General features: G+C 36.4%; 1 protein-coding gene across 11 annotated transcripts in view; it reads right to left on the minus strand.

Annotated features, from left to right (window-relative positions):
* The window catches only part of FRY (FRY microtubule binding protein), a 232,797-nt gene that overhangs the window by 91,492 nt on the left and 124,422 nt on the right, over window positions 1-16,883 (minus strand). For all 11 annotated transcript variants that reach the window (XM_032207218.1, XM_032207230.1, XM_032207224.1 and 8 more), the window contains 12 exons: window positions 15,731-15,821; window positions 15,204-15,283; window positions 14,993-15,073; window positions 12,976-13,144; window positions 10,439-10,531; window positions 10,245-10,343; window positions 7,691-7,792; window positions 6,453-6,556; window positions 5,837-5,945; window positions 4,042-4,128; window positions 2,952-3,123; window positions 1,253-1,385 (listed from right to left, as the gene is read on the minus strand). In XM_032207218.1, coding sequence (XP_032063109.1) covers window positions 1,253-1,385; window positions 2,952-3,123; window positions 4,042-4,128; window positions 5,837-5,945; window positions 6,453-6,556; window positions 7,691-7,792; window positions 10,245-10,343; window positions 10,439-10,531; window positions 12,976-13,144; window positions 14,993-15,073; window positions 15,204-15,283; window positions 15,731-15,821 — 1,320 coding nt within the window. The remainder of the gene's footprint in view (window positions 1-1,252; window positions 1,386-2,951; window positions 3,124-4,041; window positions 4,129-5,836; window positions 5,946-6,452; window positions 6,557-7,690; window positions 7,793-10,244; window positions 10,344-10,438; window positions 10,532-12,975; window positions 13,145-14,992; window positions 15,074-15,203; window positions 15,284-15,730; window positions 15,822-16,883) is intronic.

Consider the following 16,883-nt stretch of genomic DNA (forward strand, 5'->3'; position numbering starts at 1 on the left):
CTATGGAAGAACAAGTAAAAATGGTTTCTAATGTGTTTCTCCTTTCTCCTCTCTATATTAACTAAGTTACAGATCATCTGGATATAAAATTGTGCTGTTTACAACACAAAAATACAGTAACACATCCAAATCTTCCAACCTTACAGTCTTTCTGTCTCTGACAAAAGTAACTACCAAACCAAAAGACTTCCTGAAATTTAAAACTCACAAGTCTAATTATCCTCTGATTCTAAAAATAAACAGCACTTTGGTGATGCCAAGAAACCATAGAGAGGACATTTACAGCTAAGATTAAGCACTTCTTGTATAAGTGCTCTAGGTTTTACTATGCAATTATCTTTTGGAAATGTGATTTTCAAAATTCACTTTCCTGCCTCTGCCAACAGCCTGGATACCCCAAATTAATATGAAATCTGGCTGTGAATACTAAGCGATATACCAGGTAGTATTTTAAGAAAAATATGAAATATTACTATGAAATAGTAATGTTGATATTTAATATAAATAAATTAAAACAAGCTAAAGACACAAAGAGTTTATTATCTCATCTAGATAGAGCAACAAGCAAGGGCAAAGTAAAGGCATTAAAACACAGAGATTTTATCAGCTGGAAATTGATAGTTGAATTTGGCCAGTCATTCATCATACTAAAAATCTACCTCATTAGAACCCTCTCCTGGAAACTTCCCTTATTATTCATTTTGGATGAGAGTGCGAAATGCTGCTGTTGAATGCTGGTTGAGACATATATTGGTTTGAGTCCGTTCCAGTGGAATACTCCTTAAATTCAAGACTGTTACCACAAAATGACTTGTGTTTTAATGAATATCTAATTTTAATTACAGGCATGAATAGCAATGGTAATTTTGAAAGTTCATTTATTATTAACAGGGATTTACAGATTTTTTTGCTTTCATTTTGAACTTCAGTGATGCAAAGATACCCTGAAACTGTTCTGAGCATAGATTGCTAGGCTTTCCACCACAGACTTTGAAATTCTACCATCTAAACATGCATAATGTTCACCCATAGATTTTGGCCATATTGAGAATGCCAGTTCAATTCCAAACACTGCAAGATACAGAGAAGTACACTTGGCTTGTCATAAATAGTTTTCAGTGTACATACTACATAAGCTAACTGCTCCTGTTTCTTGCTATTTCTCTCGTAACTCAAGATACACAGAAATAGATCAAAAGTTCTAAAATTACATCTCAGTATTTTATGGGATTTACTGTTCTTTAACACTCACGTGATCATGTCTTCAGGTTCTTTGTTAAGCATCTGTATGTTGGTTAGCATCATGCACCGCCCCACTTCCTTGTCAAGATGTCTGAGTATGTTGTCCACAGCTTTTCTTACTTGAGAATAATATAATGACATACCTGCAATAATATGCGTTTTATATAATTTGCAATATATGTAGATATTTATATTTTGAAAAAGAAAGCTGCTCACTCAAGCTGGACTGCATGAATTTAGACCAATGTTTTACTTATGATATAGCATACCCCACTATACTGATTCAGAGATGGAATAGGTCACCCTCTCCAAAAACAATGCTATTGTACATAAAAATAGTCCAAGTAATACAAATATATATTTCCCAGAGGAAAAAATGAAAGATATCTAGTCAAAATATGTCCATACATAGTCAAATGAAGCTACAGTTTGCAAAGCTATATAATATATTTGGTGACTTTTCATGACAGAAGTAAAAGCTCTGATCTACTATCAAGGTTTAAAAGTTACAGGCAAAGAAAAAAAAGAATCTGAATGAGCTCTCCTAAAATCTATTTGGTATGGAAATTAATGTCATAACATTTTATGTAAAATACAATATTAGACATACAGATTTACTGCAGCTGATGAAAATCAAATACTTCAGAAATAAAACTTGAATTATCTCTTCTTCCATATTCATCAAAAGCTAAAATTTTAATTTTCTTAATGAAATTTTAGATATTAACACCAAACAAGATATTTTATTCATCTATTCTCTAGTCAATTCTTTCCCTATTTAATAAAAACAACATCAGTTTGAACTTCAAAATTACATCACTTCTCAGATGTGAGATGATTAAAAATTCAATGGCAGAGTAGAAGGCAAAAGAAAATACAGGAACTATCTAGCTTAATCTTATATGGTGCACCTGGAAATGAGAATATTATATTATAAAATAATAAAGAATTCACTAATGAAGTATAAGAAATCAAAAGGGTAAATATTTATTATCAAATGTTCCCTACTGTAATGAGAAGTAACTAAAATGAACTGAATTAACACCACTACTAACTACTATGTCTGTTGTACATTTCAAAAGCATGGGTCTTATGTTTCTATACTTTCCTTTTCTCCTATTTTCTTTTCTGCCAGCAAAACCAGCCACCTTCAGCACAGGATACACATGCTCTTTTCCTTCAGTAGGGGATTCTCTCTACTTCAACTAGAAAGAAAGATTTTTTTTTTTGGTTCTTTCAACTTATACAGTTCACTTCTGCTTTATTTCACATTTAAAAGTTTTTGTCATTTTGAAAATTTCATTTGGTGTGCAATACACACAGAAACTAAAATAGGGATACAAAAAGAATCTGTACTGGTTTTCAAAGCTGGTATGTTTTCAGAGCACAGGCGCTGTTTCAAATAAGCTGAATATCCATGAATAAACACAGATATCCAGCACTAGAAGAAGCTAATTCTCAACTACCCGTGTCCTTAACCCTAAAGAAAACAGGGTTGCTACTACTTAAGTGTCTAATGACTTGTCCTGAAAATAATTTTGAGTCCTAAAAAAATAAAAAAGTACTTGTCAAACTAACCTATTTCATTAAAACACACCATAAATGTTTACAATAAAGAAATCAACTGAATACTTAACAATATCAAATTATCCTGCTCAGGTACTAAAGACTTTTTTACATTCAGTCTAATGCAAGTTTCATTCTCTTACCTATCATTTTAGCTTCCTCCTCTGTAAGAGTTTTGCTCAAGTATGTTTTCTTTACTCTGAGAGTGTTTCCAGAGGGAAGGACAGCTCCAGTCACTGGCATAGGAGGTTCACCATCTTTTTGCTGCAAGCTATCAGCAATTACCAAGAAAGCTCTCAGGCCAATATTCATTCTCTGTAAAGTTCAGAAGACGAATGAGTATTATAACCAAATAATCATATTTTACTCATACTCAGTAAATATTATAGAATATATATACAATATATAGAGTATTTTTGATTTCCCAAGAATGTATTCCAAAACTGAGAGATGATACTAATAACAATCTTCTAGACCTACATTTACATTGATTACAGGCAAGTTCTTAAAACACTGAAGTCTACATACAACAAAAATTAGCCCTATTATTTCATTGTCTTTGGACTTAGATTGTTGTTGAGAAATAGTAAAATTTCAAATATTGATACATAAAGAGGCTATTGGATTACATCCATTTCCTGTAAGCTTTATATGTGTTAAATTTAATTTTCAAAATTGTAAGCAAATAAATTAATTTCAAAATATTTATTCATTATTTATCAACTCTTTTTTTAATTTTTCAAATGTCTGATTGTTTTATGTAGGGAAAGCTCTAGGAAGCTGACTCATGACGCTACGAGTGGAGCTTTATATGGTCAAATCTTCAATTTTTCTTGCATCATGTACTCTTTCTCTGTAAAGCTGTTTTGAAAAACATGGTAATTGTTACAGAAAATTTATTTTTATATTAAAATAGTTGAACACATTACATATATCAACAACACAGTGATAAGGAGGTAGTGTGGTCAATACTTTTATTCCTCTCTTCCTTTTTGTTTTATGCATTTGCACTACTTCACATTTGGTAATCTTCACCAAGGAAACAAAAGACAGGAATAAACAATGTGACATTTCACAGACAAAAGTCCACAGATGCATTTTACTAATAAATCAAGTTAAAGGCTCTGCCCGAAAACTGGACAAAGGCAAAAGCATGCTTAGAATGTAACCAGAAAGCAAACGTATCACAATATAATATACACAAACTGAAAAAAATGAAGGTGGACGCCATACCTCAGGGTTGAGACTGAAAGCTTTTGCTGGTTTTCCAACACAAAGGAAGTCAAAGATAATTTCTTTCATTGCAAAATCTAAACGTTCCTAAAATAGAAAAAAAATACTACAAATCATTTAACTTCTCACTTCTACTACTTATTTTCTTTAGGGCAACAGAATGTTAAAAACCAGTTTAATGAGGATTTATTAAAATGAATGGAAAAACAGATTTTCAGAACTATGCAGAACACATCAGATCTAAGCTTTCATCACTGCTGTATGTTGACAAATTCCAAAATTCTGCCTGCTTAATTTATGGCATTTAAATAGAAAATGAGCCATTTTGGAAATAAGGCTTTTAATTATTTCATTTAAACTGCAGTAATTATGGCACTAACATAGTATTTTATATAAAAGGAGCTTATTCGCAGATGGCATAGTTCAGGGAAGTTCTTAAGCATCTGTTGTATTCATTTCTATTCAGAAACCTTAAGTATGTGCTTACGTGCTTTGCTCAATGGGAACGTTTTCTGAGTTTAAGTAATAAAAGAGATGAAACTGCAGGTTATTGTATTTTGGCAATTCCCATTTGAACTGATGAAAACTACATGTGTCAACTACATGCTGAATGTGGTTTTCCTCTGATTTACTGTCTTAAAAACAGCGAACTCTTAGTGCAACTTCTCTGATATACAGTCAGGCTAATTCAGTATCAGTACAAAATACAGCCTATTATTTCAAACTTTATCAAGTCAGAGGCTCTCAATTAATGTGTCCTCTGACTAGCTGGCATTTTCTAAAAATGATTAAAAATACACCTGAGATGAAGTTAAAATATTCTTATGCATTTTATACGTAAAATGCATCTGGGCTGGGCAATCCCAAGCATAAATACAGGATGGGTAGAAAATGGATTAAGAACAGCCCTGGGGAGAAAGACCTGGGGGTGTTGGTTTACAAGAAGCTTAGTATGAGCTGTCAATATGTGCTTGCAGCCCAGGAAGCCACGTGTATCCTGGGCTGCATCAGAAGAAGTGGGGCCAGCATGTTGAGGGACGTTACTCTTCCCCTCAACTCCATTCTTGTGAGACACCACCTGGATCCCTGCGTTCAGCTCTGGGGCCGCCAGCACAAGAAGGACATGGACCTGTTTGAGCGAGTCCAGAGGAGGGCCATAAAAATTATCGGAGGGCTGGAGCACCTCTCTGATGAAGACAGGATGAGGGAGCTGGGGTTGTTCAGCCTGGAAAGGAGCAGGTGCCAGGGAGACTTTATAGTGGCCTTCCAGTACCTAAAGGGGGCCTTACAGGAAAGCTAGGCAGGGACTCTTTGTCAAGGAGAGGAGTGCTACGTCAAGGGGTAATCGTTTTAAACTACAAACATGGTAGATTTAGATTAGACATTAGGAAGATATTCTTTACTCAGAGGGTGGTGAGGCACTTGAACAGGCTGCCCAGAGCAGTTGTGGATACCCCATCCCTGGAAGGCCAGGCTGGATGGGACTTTGGGCAACCTGGTCTACTGGAAGGTGTCTCTGCCCATGGCAGGGGGTTCAGAATTAGATGATCATTAAGGTCGCTTCCACCTCAAACTGTTCTATGATTCTATGATTTTCAGTGGTACAAAGATAATAAAAATTTGTTGGTCCAAAGAAGACTACACTAGTTCAAGCCATAATTTTATCGTTACCTAGATGAAAGATACTGATGATGGTGTTGCAAAAATTCAGAAAATAGAAATTGATTTAAATATTTGTTACTACGAAAACAAGTTATTAATTGATTGGAAACATTTATGCACTGATCTCTCATACCTGTGCAATAAACTGTATTATCTTCACAAAGATATTTAGAGGCATATCTCTTGGCACAACACCACGGGACCCTTTGGGGAAAAGTGTTGTGACAATAGTAATAAGTCGACTGTAAAAGAAGGGGAAAAAAAACATTAGACACGTCTGGTGCTTGCAAACCTTCATTTATTATGAAATGCAAATTGTAAATCCAACCCCATTTAAAAAGTCAAGAAAGTATTTTCTTTTAAATGAAAAGGTAATGGGGTAATTTGTTCTGATCCTTTGCTAAAAAATTGATGAAATTATTTTATTTCATTACTACATTACAAGCAACAATAAACCTATCAGTGACATGTCACTCCAAAATATTTATAATTTTAACATGGCAAAGAGTGACTTTTAGCTTTTCCAGAAGCAGAATCACTTCTATAGTAATTTCAACAAGTGGAAAAATAACTGACAGTGGCACAAAAGGGAATATTTTATTGTATAGTTTTGAGTGTCTTTTTATTTTTATTTTTTTTAATAACTGTAGTATGTTCAATTCAAAGATGTTCAGGAGAACTGTAACACCTCTTCACCAGCAACATCTGCTCTACAAGGATTGATTAACATCACAAATACAGCACCTTACCTTTGGGTAGCTGTATTGCTTTCACATTTAATTCTGATCATGTAAACCCATAGTAGTCTGTACAGAGATTCCAGTGCAACTCGAGCCATTTTGGGGTCCTTATTCTAGAAGAAATAAAGTTCAGGCACAAATTAGAGAGGAGGTTCTGAACTTAGTGGATGTCAAGATTCAGAGCTTTTGTAGTGACATTACAAAAAGATAAAGACAGAGCTGCCCAGTGCCCCCATTCCTGTAGCTTCAGGATGCCTATGCATCTGACCTGCCTCTCCTGGTGTTACTGACGTTGTCAAAGAAAAGTCAAGTTAGTCTGAGTTAGAGTTTAAACGTCTGTGTTACAATTTGAAATATCTCTTTGAATAACAACTCAATTTGACTCTGAAAAGAAAACCTTCAGTTGATTCTGTCAACTCAAAAGATGTCCAATGATGGAGACCTGGTATGAAGAACATAGCAGATAAATACATTTACTGTACATATTCAAAAGTGAAAGGACAAAAATTTGTATATGCTGAGGGTGGCCTATTTAATGTGGCATCTGGGATGAATTAGATTTAATGGGATTATCTATCTGGATTGCTATTTATTTTTGAAAACTTTTGAACTGGTACAAGATTGCTCGGGGTCTCTTTGGTCATATGCAGTTTTCCATTTCATCCTTTGGTTAACTAAGATTCCTTCCACACTTTGCCTCTGTCCTGAGACGGTCATTGCAAGGTCTACTTGTTCTGCTGAGGCCTCCTAACCACTAGTTCAGCAAGTGGCAGGTCAGAGGCCCTTCATTTGAGCTAATCACTTCATTGCTCTTATACTGGCTTTCTCAGGTAGGGTTGGGACCACCCTTTCGTATGGATCTACTTTAATTGCAGAATGGGACATTAGTTATTGTGGAAGTAATAGTTTTGAGAATGCCTGTGTGATAAAAAAGCAAATTAATATTGGGCCAGTTTTGTAAGTCACTCAAGCTACTAACTTTCAACAATAGAATTACCCATTTCACAGCTGTTTGACTCAGGTTCCATCTGAGCAAGAAAAACAGGAGAAATTCAAACTGGGCAGAAGAATACTTTTTTGTTATCAACAGAATAGTACAGCCAAGTAATTTGTACTGTCAGCGGGTAAAATTATGTACTGATCAGATAATGGCAATATTCCAGCACATTTACCTAAAAATGGATTTGCAACAGATCAATGCAATGAATATTAATGAAGCTTTAATATGCTCGTTAGAAGATACTAACCTTGAGATTGGATAGGCAGTTGTTGAGGAAAATATGCCATCTGTTTAAAAAGAACTGCTTCTGACTGACACAAAGCAGGCATGTTACCAAAGGGTACAAAGCCTAAACAGGAAATGGATGATGATACGGTATTATTTGCATGTCTACAAAATATAAAAGTAATTTGAAAGAGCTACTACAAACTTATAGCTCTAACTTCTCCATTTTGTGCAACACATTAGTCAAAGAAACCACATTGTTAACTAGTATAATCTAAAATGAACGTTTCCCTAAAGCTGTTACAGATATGCTTTATGGATGTACTAAAAACAACCAAGTGCCTACTTACAGCTGCATAATAAACCCAAAGATGGGGCATGATTTTACAGCCTGACAGGGCTAATTTCTGTTGGTTAACGGAGAAATGATAGCATAGAAATATCTACACGATAACAACAACAGCACCCATACAGATTGTTAGGACTTGTGAATACACAAACGTCTATCACTCCTCAAAATCTGCAGTCATGACATTTATTGGGCGATGTCTCAAGCAGCCTACTGAAGTGTGTTAAATTACAAGCAAAGCCTGGGTCTATTGCTGGTTACACCTTGCGAACTGGAAAGAAGGAGGAGGAAAGAGAGAAAGTAAAAGTTCAAACACTGGAACCTGCTCTCTTTGATGACCTTTCATTTGATACTCAACACAAAATAAATTAAGCTAAAGTGTACCTATTAATTTGAAACTGACTTTGTTTCAGCAAGACTTTTTGGTTTCAGTTCTCATGTTGATACATCCAACCACAATTCTAAAATTTAGTCAAAAATAAGATAACTTTATCTTAAAGACTATACAATTCTAACATTAGCCACAGCTAAGTCTAAGTACAGCTTAAAACCACTTCTGTTTCTGTAAAACATAACACAAATTGCTCACAGATAGGCTAGCTCTAGTTTCTTGAGCAAATGGCAAATGTACATAAATTTTTACTTTTGTAATCTTCATGCCCAAAATATATATGGCAGAGGATAATTAAAGTCTTCCCACAGAAGACTTTCTTATGAGATTAGCATTATGATTAAAGTAAGAGTACTTAAAAGAATCAGAGTTCAGTAACATCCCCAGGGCGTTACAACCTGCCCTAAGGCAGAGCCCTAGGACAGAAGACACAAAACATCTCCTGGATTTTCCTAAGCTCAAACCAGGCACTTTTAGTCCAAAAATGAGGACCCACCCTGCCTGTCTAGTAAATGTACTGATTCACAAAACACTGATCTCAGAAAGGAAGGTCCTCTGCAGACTCTAAAGACCGTGCATTCTTCCTGAAGCCTTAAAATATGCACTGCAGCTATTTCTGCCGGCTGTTTGCCTTTCCCCTCCTCCTCCTTGCAATGTTTGTATTTTTAATCACACCCTCCCAAGAATCTGGTCTATTTTGTCACTTTTAACTATGTAGCCTCCAGTGTGGTATGTGTAGACAAGCAATCAAACCTTAAGCCCCAGCTGTGCAATCCTTTCTCAAGCACGTAGTATTGACTTTGGCAAGTACAGCCACCAGTTTGGGGAAGGTCTATTTAGTGTGAAAACTGTACAGCAAACCTCCTGCCCTGCTGCAGTTTCAACAAGGTTTTATTAACTTGGCAGAGTGGAATGGAGTCACACAAACACAAGCAGAGCGAAATCAGAAATTCATCACAAGCCTCTTGCTAATTCAAACTGAACCAGGACTATTCCCTGGGGAATGTTCAGACTCTCCCCTAGCACTGGTGTAACTGGTAAGGATGGTGAAATGACAGCGGCAAGCATAAGCACACTCCTGCACTCCTCCCAGAAGATCCACTAGCACTGGTGCCCACTATTTTCTAAGAGAGCTGTGAGCAGGGAACTCTTCTGGACTTTATCAGAGAATAAGAAAGGACAAACGACAACTTTCTTTACTTAAAAGGTCCAAGGCTTCAAAATGGATTAGCTAATGCCACAGTGCTGCTGTGCACTGACCCAGTTGGAGAGACAGACTGCTTAAGGCGGCCAGCGTCAAACTGACTCAGATCTTCATTTAATTCAGATCAACTCATGCTTCCAAAAATATACTGCAGTGCCACTGTTCATCTCACAAGAAAAAAATGAAATAGCGAGCTGCACAGTAGCCAAGTTATGGATTTAAAAGGGCATGTGTTATACATTTTTTCATTCTTACAACGTATTATTTAAGCCCCGTGAAAGAGTTGTTCCCACATGCCTCATTTGTTCACGCTTGACAAGAAATGAACTCTATTCTTTCTCCTCTCCTAATGTTTACACATAATAAGTATGAGAAAACCAAACCATTTAGTAATTGGAGACCCAGAAGCTGAAAACATCTGCTTGATGCAGACTGATTTAGATCATATTCTGAATAACATAAATATGGTTATTTTTTGCAAACACAATAGACTTCCCTGCAAATAGAAAGGTATTAGTTATAAAGCCAAATGCAGAAGAAGTTTTGCAACCAGTTCTGTGAATTTCCCAGGAGTCTTGTTCAGAGATATTTTTGACAGAGAATTTTAGGCTCTAATTCTTAGAGTTACTAACCAACGAGTGCTTCTTTCGTGAGGAAAGTTCAAGTGTTGTATCATACAGGCTTTCAACAAAGTTCCTCAGACAGGGGACATTCACTTCATTTTTAACAGCCTGAAAGGAAATTTCATGTTAATAAAACACTGTTTCACAAGCTGTTTTATCTAATTCAAATAAATTATGCAAACAACCCAAAAAAATAAACTCACAGCAGCTACAGGGACAAGAATCTCAACAAACAGTCCTGCCAGTGCATGCTTGATATCTTTGTCTTTAACTTCAAGGAAATAATGCGCACATTCCTAAAACAAAGCAAAACAAGAAACATAAATCAGCTATCAGCTGGAATAAAGGCATCCAAATGTCTACTCAATGCACATCAAGTGCATTATCTTGCAAACCCCCCCGAAAATACTTGATTTGTGTATTAAGTTCTAAATTTGCATTCTGTAGCAACCACAGAGCAGGATGTAAATCAAGCCCAAGGATCTGTTGCTCCAACCATGATAATCCAGAAACTGCGTATTCCAGCTGTGCCAGCTGGTGTTTTGGAGAGGGAAAGAGAGCTGGACTCTGGGGCTGATCTCATGCCTTCCCTGTATATATATTCAGGAGCTGGAGGAATAGTCCACACATGCTCTGGGAGGCCAGAAAAGGAATGTATTCCTCTGTTAAGATGAAGTGGCAAGGAACAATCTTACAGCAAATACGTTGGGATAATTTCCTTGCTTTACAGATTAAGGGTCAAAACATAACAGTGCTATTTGAGGGAAGAGACTTGTGGTTCCCACCACAATAATTTCCAGCCTACAATTGGGGATTGAGAGGGAAAGCAAAAAGTGTACTTTTGTCCCAAACATGCAGCGAGCTACTATCCACACAGCTGTGCTGCTCAGGAAGTGAGGGACAGGAGATAAGCATCTGTTGTTTCTGTACAACTTCTCTGAGGACAAGAAATCATATTGGTCCAGTTACTTCTTCCTCTCTGGGTCCAAGGTCCCAACAGCCATTGACCTTCCAAGGAAGGTCCCCAGTGCCCTTTTTTACTTGCACATGCATACAGAACAGTTTACAGTTTAGACCACGCATGATTTTTCCTGGCTGCATTCTGGATTCTGCATCACATAACCTCAGTCACTGCTGCCACTGCTGCTACACAGCCGAGGCCCTTGCAGAAAGCTAGTACCCTTCCTGGCCTTCTGCAGGCAGTGGTGAAAGTCAGGGTCTTCTGGAGCTCACTGTTGAGTTTAGCTCACTGTTTGAAAGTGTCTCTCTACTAGAGTGGAGCTGGTGTGAAAGAGGCTGTAGCTGTAGCACTGCGTGTATATTCTTAAGCAGATGAATCACCCACAGGATCACACTATAACTCTATTTTACTAAATTGAGCAAAACTAGTTTTCCTGCGTACACAGTGCCTCTTATGATGATGCACTGTAGGACATACAAGAATTAATTTGGTGCTGAGATACTCCAGTGATGAGCAAAGTAGAGACCATTTGCATCCACATTTTGAGTCTACTATACAAGAGCTTTACCACTGATTTAAACAGCAGTGAACACTGGACCCCAACAGTGCTGCACCATAGCAATCCAATGTCATTTACTCGTACTGCTCATGAGTGCTAACCATACACTGCTTTGATGTCTTGCCAGCTCTAGATAATTTACACGAAGACAACACAGAGTAAGATGCATTCACATATACTGGAACACAAGGTAAGAAGAGAAACAACCCTTTTCTGTGTTGTTAAATATGATTTAAAACACATTGCAAAGTTGAAATGCAATGTAATTCATGTTTGGCACCTAGAGAAATGGTTCTGTGTGCCAGTATATGTGTGCATTTGTATTCCAGTATCAAATGCTTATTTGTCAGCATTTAACATTAAATATGTTTTTTTTTTTTTTTACTCCACTGACACCATTAATAAGCTGATCTCTATATGGAGGTTTATATAAAACATTCATTTTATTGAATGACCGGCTACAAACCCTGCAGCTATGAAGGTGATCACAATAAAAAAAAAAAAAAGGAATAAAAAGTTTAAGCTAAACAGAACTGCTGATGGGAATGGGACCTATCACATCTTGCCAGGTAGAAATGTGGACTACTTAAAATGTTTAAATATAGGAGACTTTATTTCCTTTTACAGAATGATGTAATCTGTTGGTTTAAAGCATTCATGACAGACTATGCTCTGTATTAGTGGTTTTCAAACTGGGTGGATACAGAATGTACCCTGGAGGAAGGGGGGTGAAGGTGTGGTGAAAGGCAACAACGCATCCAAGGGAAATTCTCTCCAGCTTTTGCCTCATTTCTTTGTCTCTTCCTTTGAGCTTTCCTCCATCAGGAGTACCTGGCAACTATGTCCATGGTGGAAAATTCACTCTGGATGCAGTGAGAAACTGCAGGAGGTAGCTAGGCAGGGACATGGGGCAAGGCACATCTATGAAATGCCAGGGTGGGAGGTGGGGCGTCTACTCTTTGCTGGAGAAAACCTCTTTTTGTTGGAGGGCAAGATGTGGGGACTTGGTTCAACAGCTGATGACAAGCTGGTATGGAATGATACGCTCCTGAGCTTGGAGACTGGAGCACTGAGGTTCAGAATGGGCAGAAAGTAGCTGCACATATATTTATGTGGGAATGATGTGTGGAAAAATCTCCTGAAGATTTACAACAGGAAAGATGAAGGGGAGCCTGTTCTATAAGGTCTGAAAACCACAGTTCTATACTTAAGCATTTTACCTGCATAAACTGAAGAGAAGCTTCAAAGTCCTCCACAGGATACATCTTAATGCGAAAGAATTTCATTCCCATTATGAGACTGATAATACTTTGAACTATGTATGGGCTTTGTTCTTTATGCCGTAACTCTTTTAATTCTGCCATGAATTTCTTCTTTACAGCAGGAAATCTAAAAATTCACATCGGTTAGTTACAAAACAGTACAGTTCAGTATTTGAAATGTATTGTAAGATATATAAATGGGAAAACGCCTACAGAAGATTCACCTTTGCTTGTAAAACATTATTTCAATCAGTATGTGAATAGATTTCTTTTTACCTAGTTTTCATTTGCTTCTGACAAACTCAGAAAAAAAAAGGAAGCATACAGCCTGATCTTAGTCCGTTTGAGTAACTACATCTTTCCTGTTATTTTCTCATCATGCTTCATTTTTACAATTGAGCTACCAATATCATTAGAATAGCCCTCTCGCATGTTTTCCAAAAATCCAAGATGAAAGACTTTTCTTGCAAGTACATGCAATGTTTTCAAAATAAAACATTCAAATGATAACAATTAAAAATTCAGATAAGCCATTTTTGCCTTCATTTTTATTTTTATTTTTAACAGCCATTACAATAATATCTAAGCTTTAAGTACAACTTGGGATGAAGGCAGGGTTCAGTGACCATGCTTGATCTCCCCCAGTCTCCTGGAGTTGTCTTTTAAGACACACTATCCCTAAGAATCATATATAGGAAGATATATAGCAAGATCTTTTCTCCTTTCTGAAACAAAATGAAAAGAATGTCATCTTCATGGGCAGGTGTAGCACATAACACGTTATTGCCTCTGATAAGGAACACAGGACAGCTGAAAGAAACAGGCTGGCAGGAAGAAGCTCTTTAGTGATAGTAATACCTTAGCAAAGCCCTTCAGAACTGGAGGAGAAAGACAGTATTTGTTCTCCTACTTCTACACAGACTGTAAATATAAGTGTTCATATATACTAGATGGCACTCCACCAGAGGACTCTGCTTCAGCTGCAAAAAATCAATCTAATGTTTTATGGATTAATGTTCAGTTTGGTCTTAGGGATTTTTTTCTGCTGTACCAAGAAAATATTATCTGCTTCTCAAGCTAACTCTGTTCTGTGTCTATTCTCTTACTGATTATGACATCCTGGAGCACTGGAGAACAGGTATGTTTTGTCTTTGACAGTCAACTTGGAAGTTTTTGATCCAGATATTAATTCCCCTGTTGTCTTTGAGCCAGCAAATTTAGAAGCCCAAGTAAGGTCTTAAGGGAAGTCTGTGAAAGTTATATGATTTCCAGGGAGTGAAATTGTTTTGGCTGCATAAAGCTAAAAAATTTGGTTAAGTTGATTGGTTTTGTAGAGTCTACAGCAACACCAAGTCAGTAGACAGAGATCACTGATGCAGGTCTATGTTGGGGCAGTAGATCTGATCCTATTGCTTGGTTTGTACAGTAAGGGTATGATGAAACATTATATTGGGTACATGAGTATCTGAATCTGTCTGCTTCCAGATTCAAAATCTAGGACTAGATTCCATAGTCTTTTAAGTCATTACTATGCCATTTACTCTAAGAAGTGCATGACGAAGGATTCAGAAGCAATTGCATTATGTTCTAAACTAACTGCGGAGAGACTCTAAAATGTTGCTATGTTGTTATAGCTATTTTTAGATTTGCCCAGCTAGAGAAAAAATAGCTTATAGGAAAAAAAGATTAATTGAAATAGCTCTCTTCAGCCCTTTGGGGCTTCCATAGACGTCATCAGTGAGATACGAAAAATAACGTTGCTGTAGTCTACTTGAATTTATTCTGTATCACTGGACTAGTTACAGAAACCCTGTGATTTAATGGACTTTTAGGCCACCTGGACGAACAGAGGGCCAATGAGTTAAAATGATTTATTCATGCACTATCTCTTAAGAAAGGGAGAAAGTGAGAATATTCATATGCTAAGCAAGTAAAACTTAGATTTCTATTACGTATGGTATTCAATTTTACTTACTTTGCTTGAGCTAGTACACCTATTACTTCTGCATACAAATCTGCAACAATGTGCATATTTCCAGTGTTAGGACCAAGGTACCTACCAAGAGATAAGAAAGAATTCTGTTTGTTAGTCAGGTGGCTGAGAAAGCTTGCTGCTTAAGCCACTAGAGCTATGCAAGTCAGCAAGTGATTTTTTCACAGAATTTGTGTATGAAAAAGAGCCTTACCCTTCTTTGTATTTAAAGTGCTTGAAAGCCAAGTTAATAACATCATGTACCAAACTGTCTATTACAGGATGAAGTGGAATCTGAAAACACAAAATAAAACAGAACCAATACACATATACTACTCTTTAAGCTGCATGCCTTAGTGTTAGTATTACTTCTGGGTATCTTCCTTACACAAATAGAACAAAAAATAACCAACCAAAATAACAGTTAACAAAATAGCTGAAATGACCTAGCCACTTAATGTTTATTTGGTATTGAAGAGAAATTCATCATCTCCAAAAACCTGGAAAAGTGAAGTCTGCATGAAAGCAGAATACTATATATCATACTACATACTACATATACTACACATTTAATATATATGTGCAAGAAAGACAGCAAAGAACAAGCATGCAGGATGTCTCTTACATTTTTATTAGATTCTTAAGCTGGAAACAGAATTATGAATCCTGAAATTAGGTTATAAAATAAACTCTGGAATTTCTATTATTTACTAGTTAATGTATAATTGAGGAATTCCATACCTGTTTCAAAACTTCTATTAACACTAAAGAAAATATAAAATCAATAGCCAGGTCTCTTCTTTCCATTAAATAGTCCCTCTGTTGTTCATCGCTGCAAAATCAAAACAAGAAACACAATAATTAGATGTCATAATTCATGCTGTATGCCTTCTTCAATTACATGAAAATAGTTAACGGTGGACTGTATTCTACTTTTCAAACTGCAGTTGAGCATTTCAGGAAGTAATGCACTGAGATGCTCTTAAAAACCAAGATAAAGCAAATCTGACTTGTTACATTCACCTTCTGTCAGATGTTGAAATGTCACTTTCCATTTTCTTTTTTTCTAGTTTAAATCAACAGAATACTTTTTCAAGGGGAAAAAAAAAAAAAAAAGAAAAGAAAAGAACAAAACATAACCAAGATAACTCTTGGATCCTGTATTTTAACAAATTGATTTTATTTCAATTTCCTTCCTGGCGGCACCAGTTAGGACCGTTCTCAATTACACTGTGGGGGCAAACATAAATTATTTTTGTGCTATCAAATTCAGACTTACACTTGTGATGGATTTTGAAAACTGCCTTAAAAGTACCAATGGAGAATTCATAACCAAACTACATCCTCTTTTTGAAACGGTTCCAGTGTTATTTTTCTAATGTTGGCATCATTTGCCGTATGTTAAAATGCATTCCTGTGCAGAACAACACAGGGAAATAGATGTCTGAGGTGAGTAGCTTGCAATACAAATATAAAAACCATCTATAAACTGATCACAGTTTCAAGGTGCACTGAAAAGATGACATGAAGTATACAATACAATTTGTAAAATGATATAGTAAACAGGCAGTCCTGCCTTCTAAGGCTGTTACCACTGGTTTCAGTGACATTTTTATTTGAGTATATAGATCCCACCACAATTCTTTTAAACATTAAGTACTTTATGACTTCAATTGTACTTATGTACTTACAATTAAGCATGCATTTAAAAGCTCTGCTTGATCTGCGTTGAAATAACCAAAATCCAAATAATTTTTCTTGGTTTCACATTAACTGGAAAAAGGACTGGTTATATGTACTATTTATAACAGTATCAATTAACAGAGTGGCCTTGGTTCACTGTTAAGCTGATTTTCAACTAGGTTTTGGTTGGCATTCCTGAAGACCTCTATAT

Source organism: Aythya fuligula, chromosome 1, assembly GCF_009819795.1.
Source record: "Aythya fuligula isolate bAytFul2 chromosome 1, bAytFul2.pri, whole genome shotgun sequence".
Lineage (NCBI taxonomy): Eukaryota > Metazoa > Chordata > Aves > Anseriformes > Anatidae > Aythya > Aythya fuligula.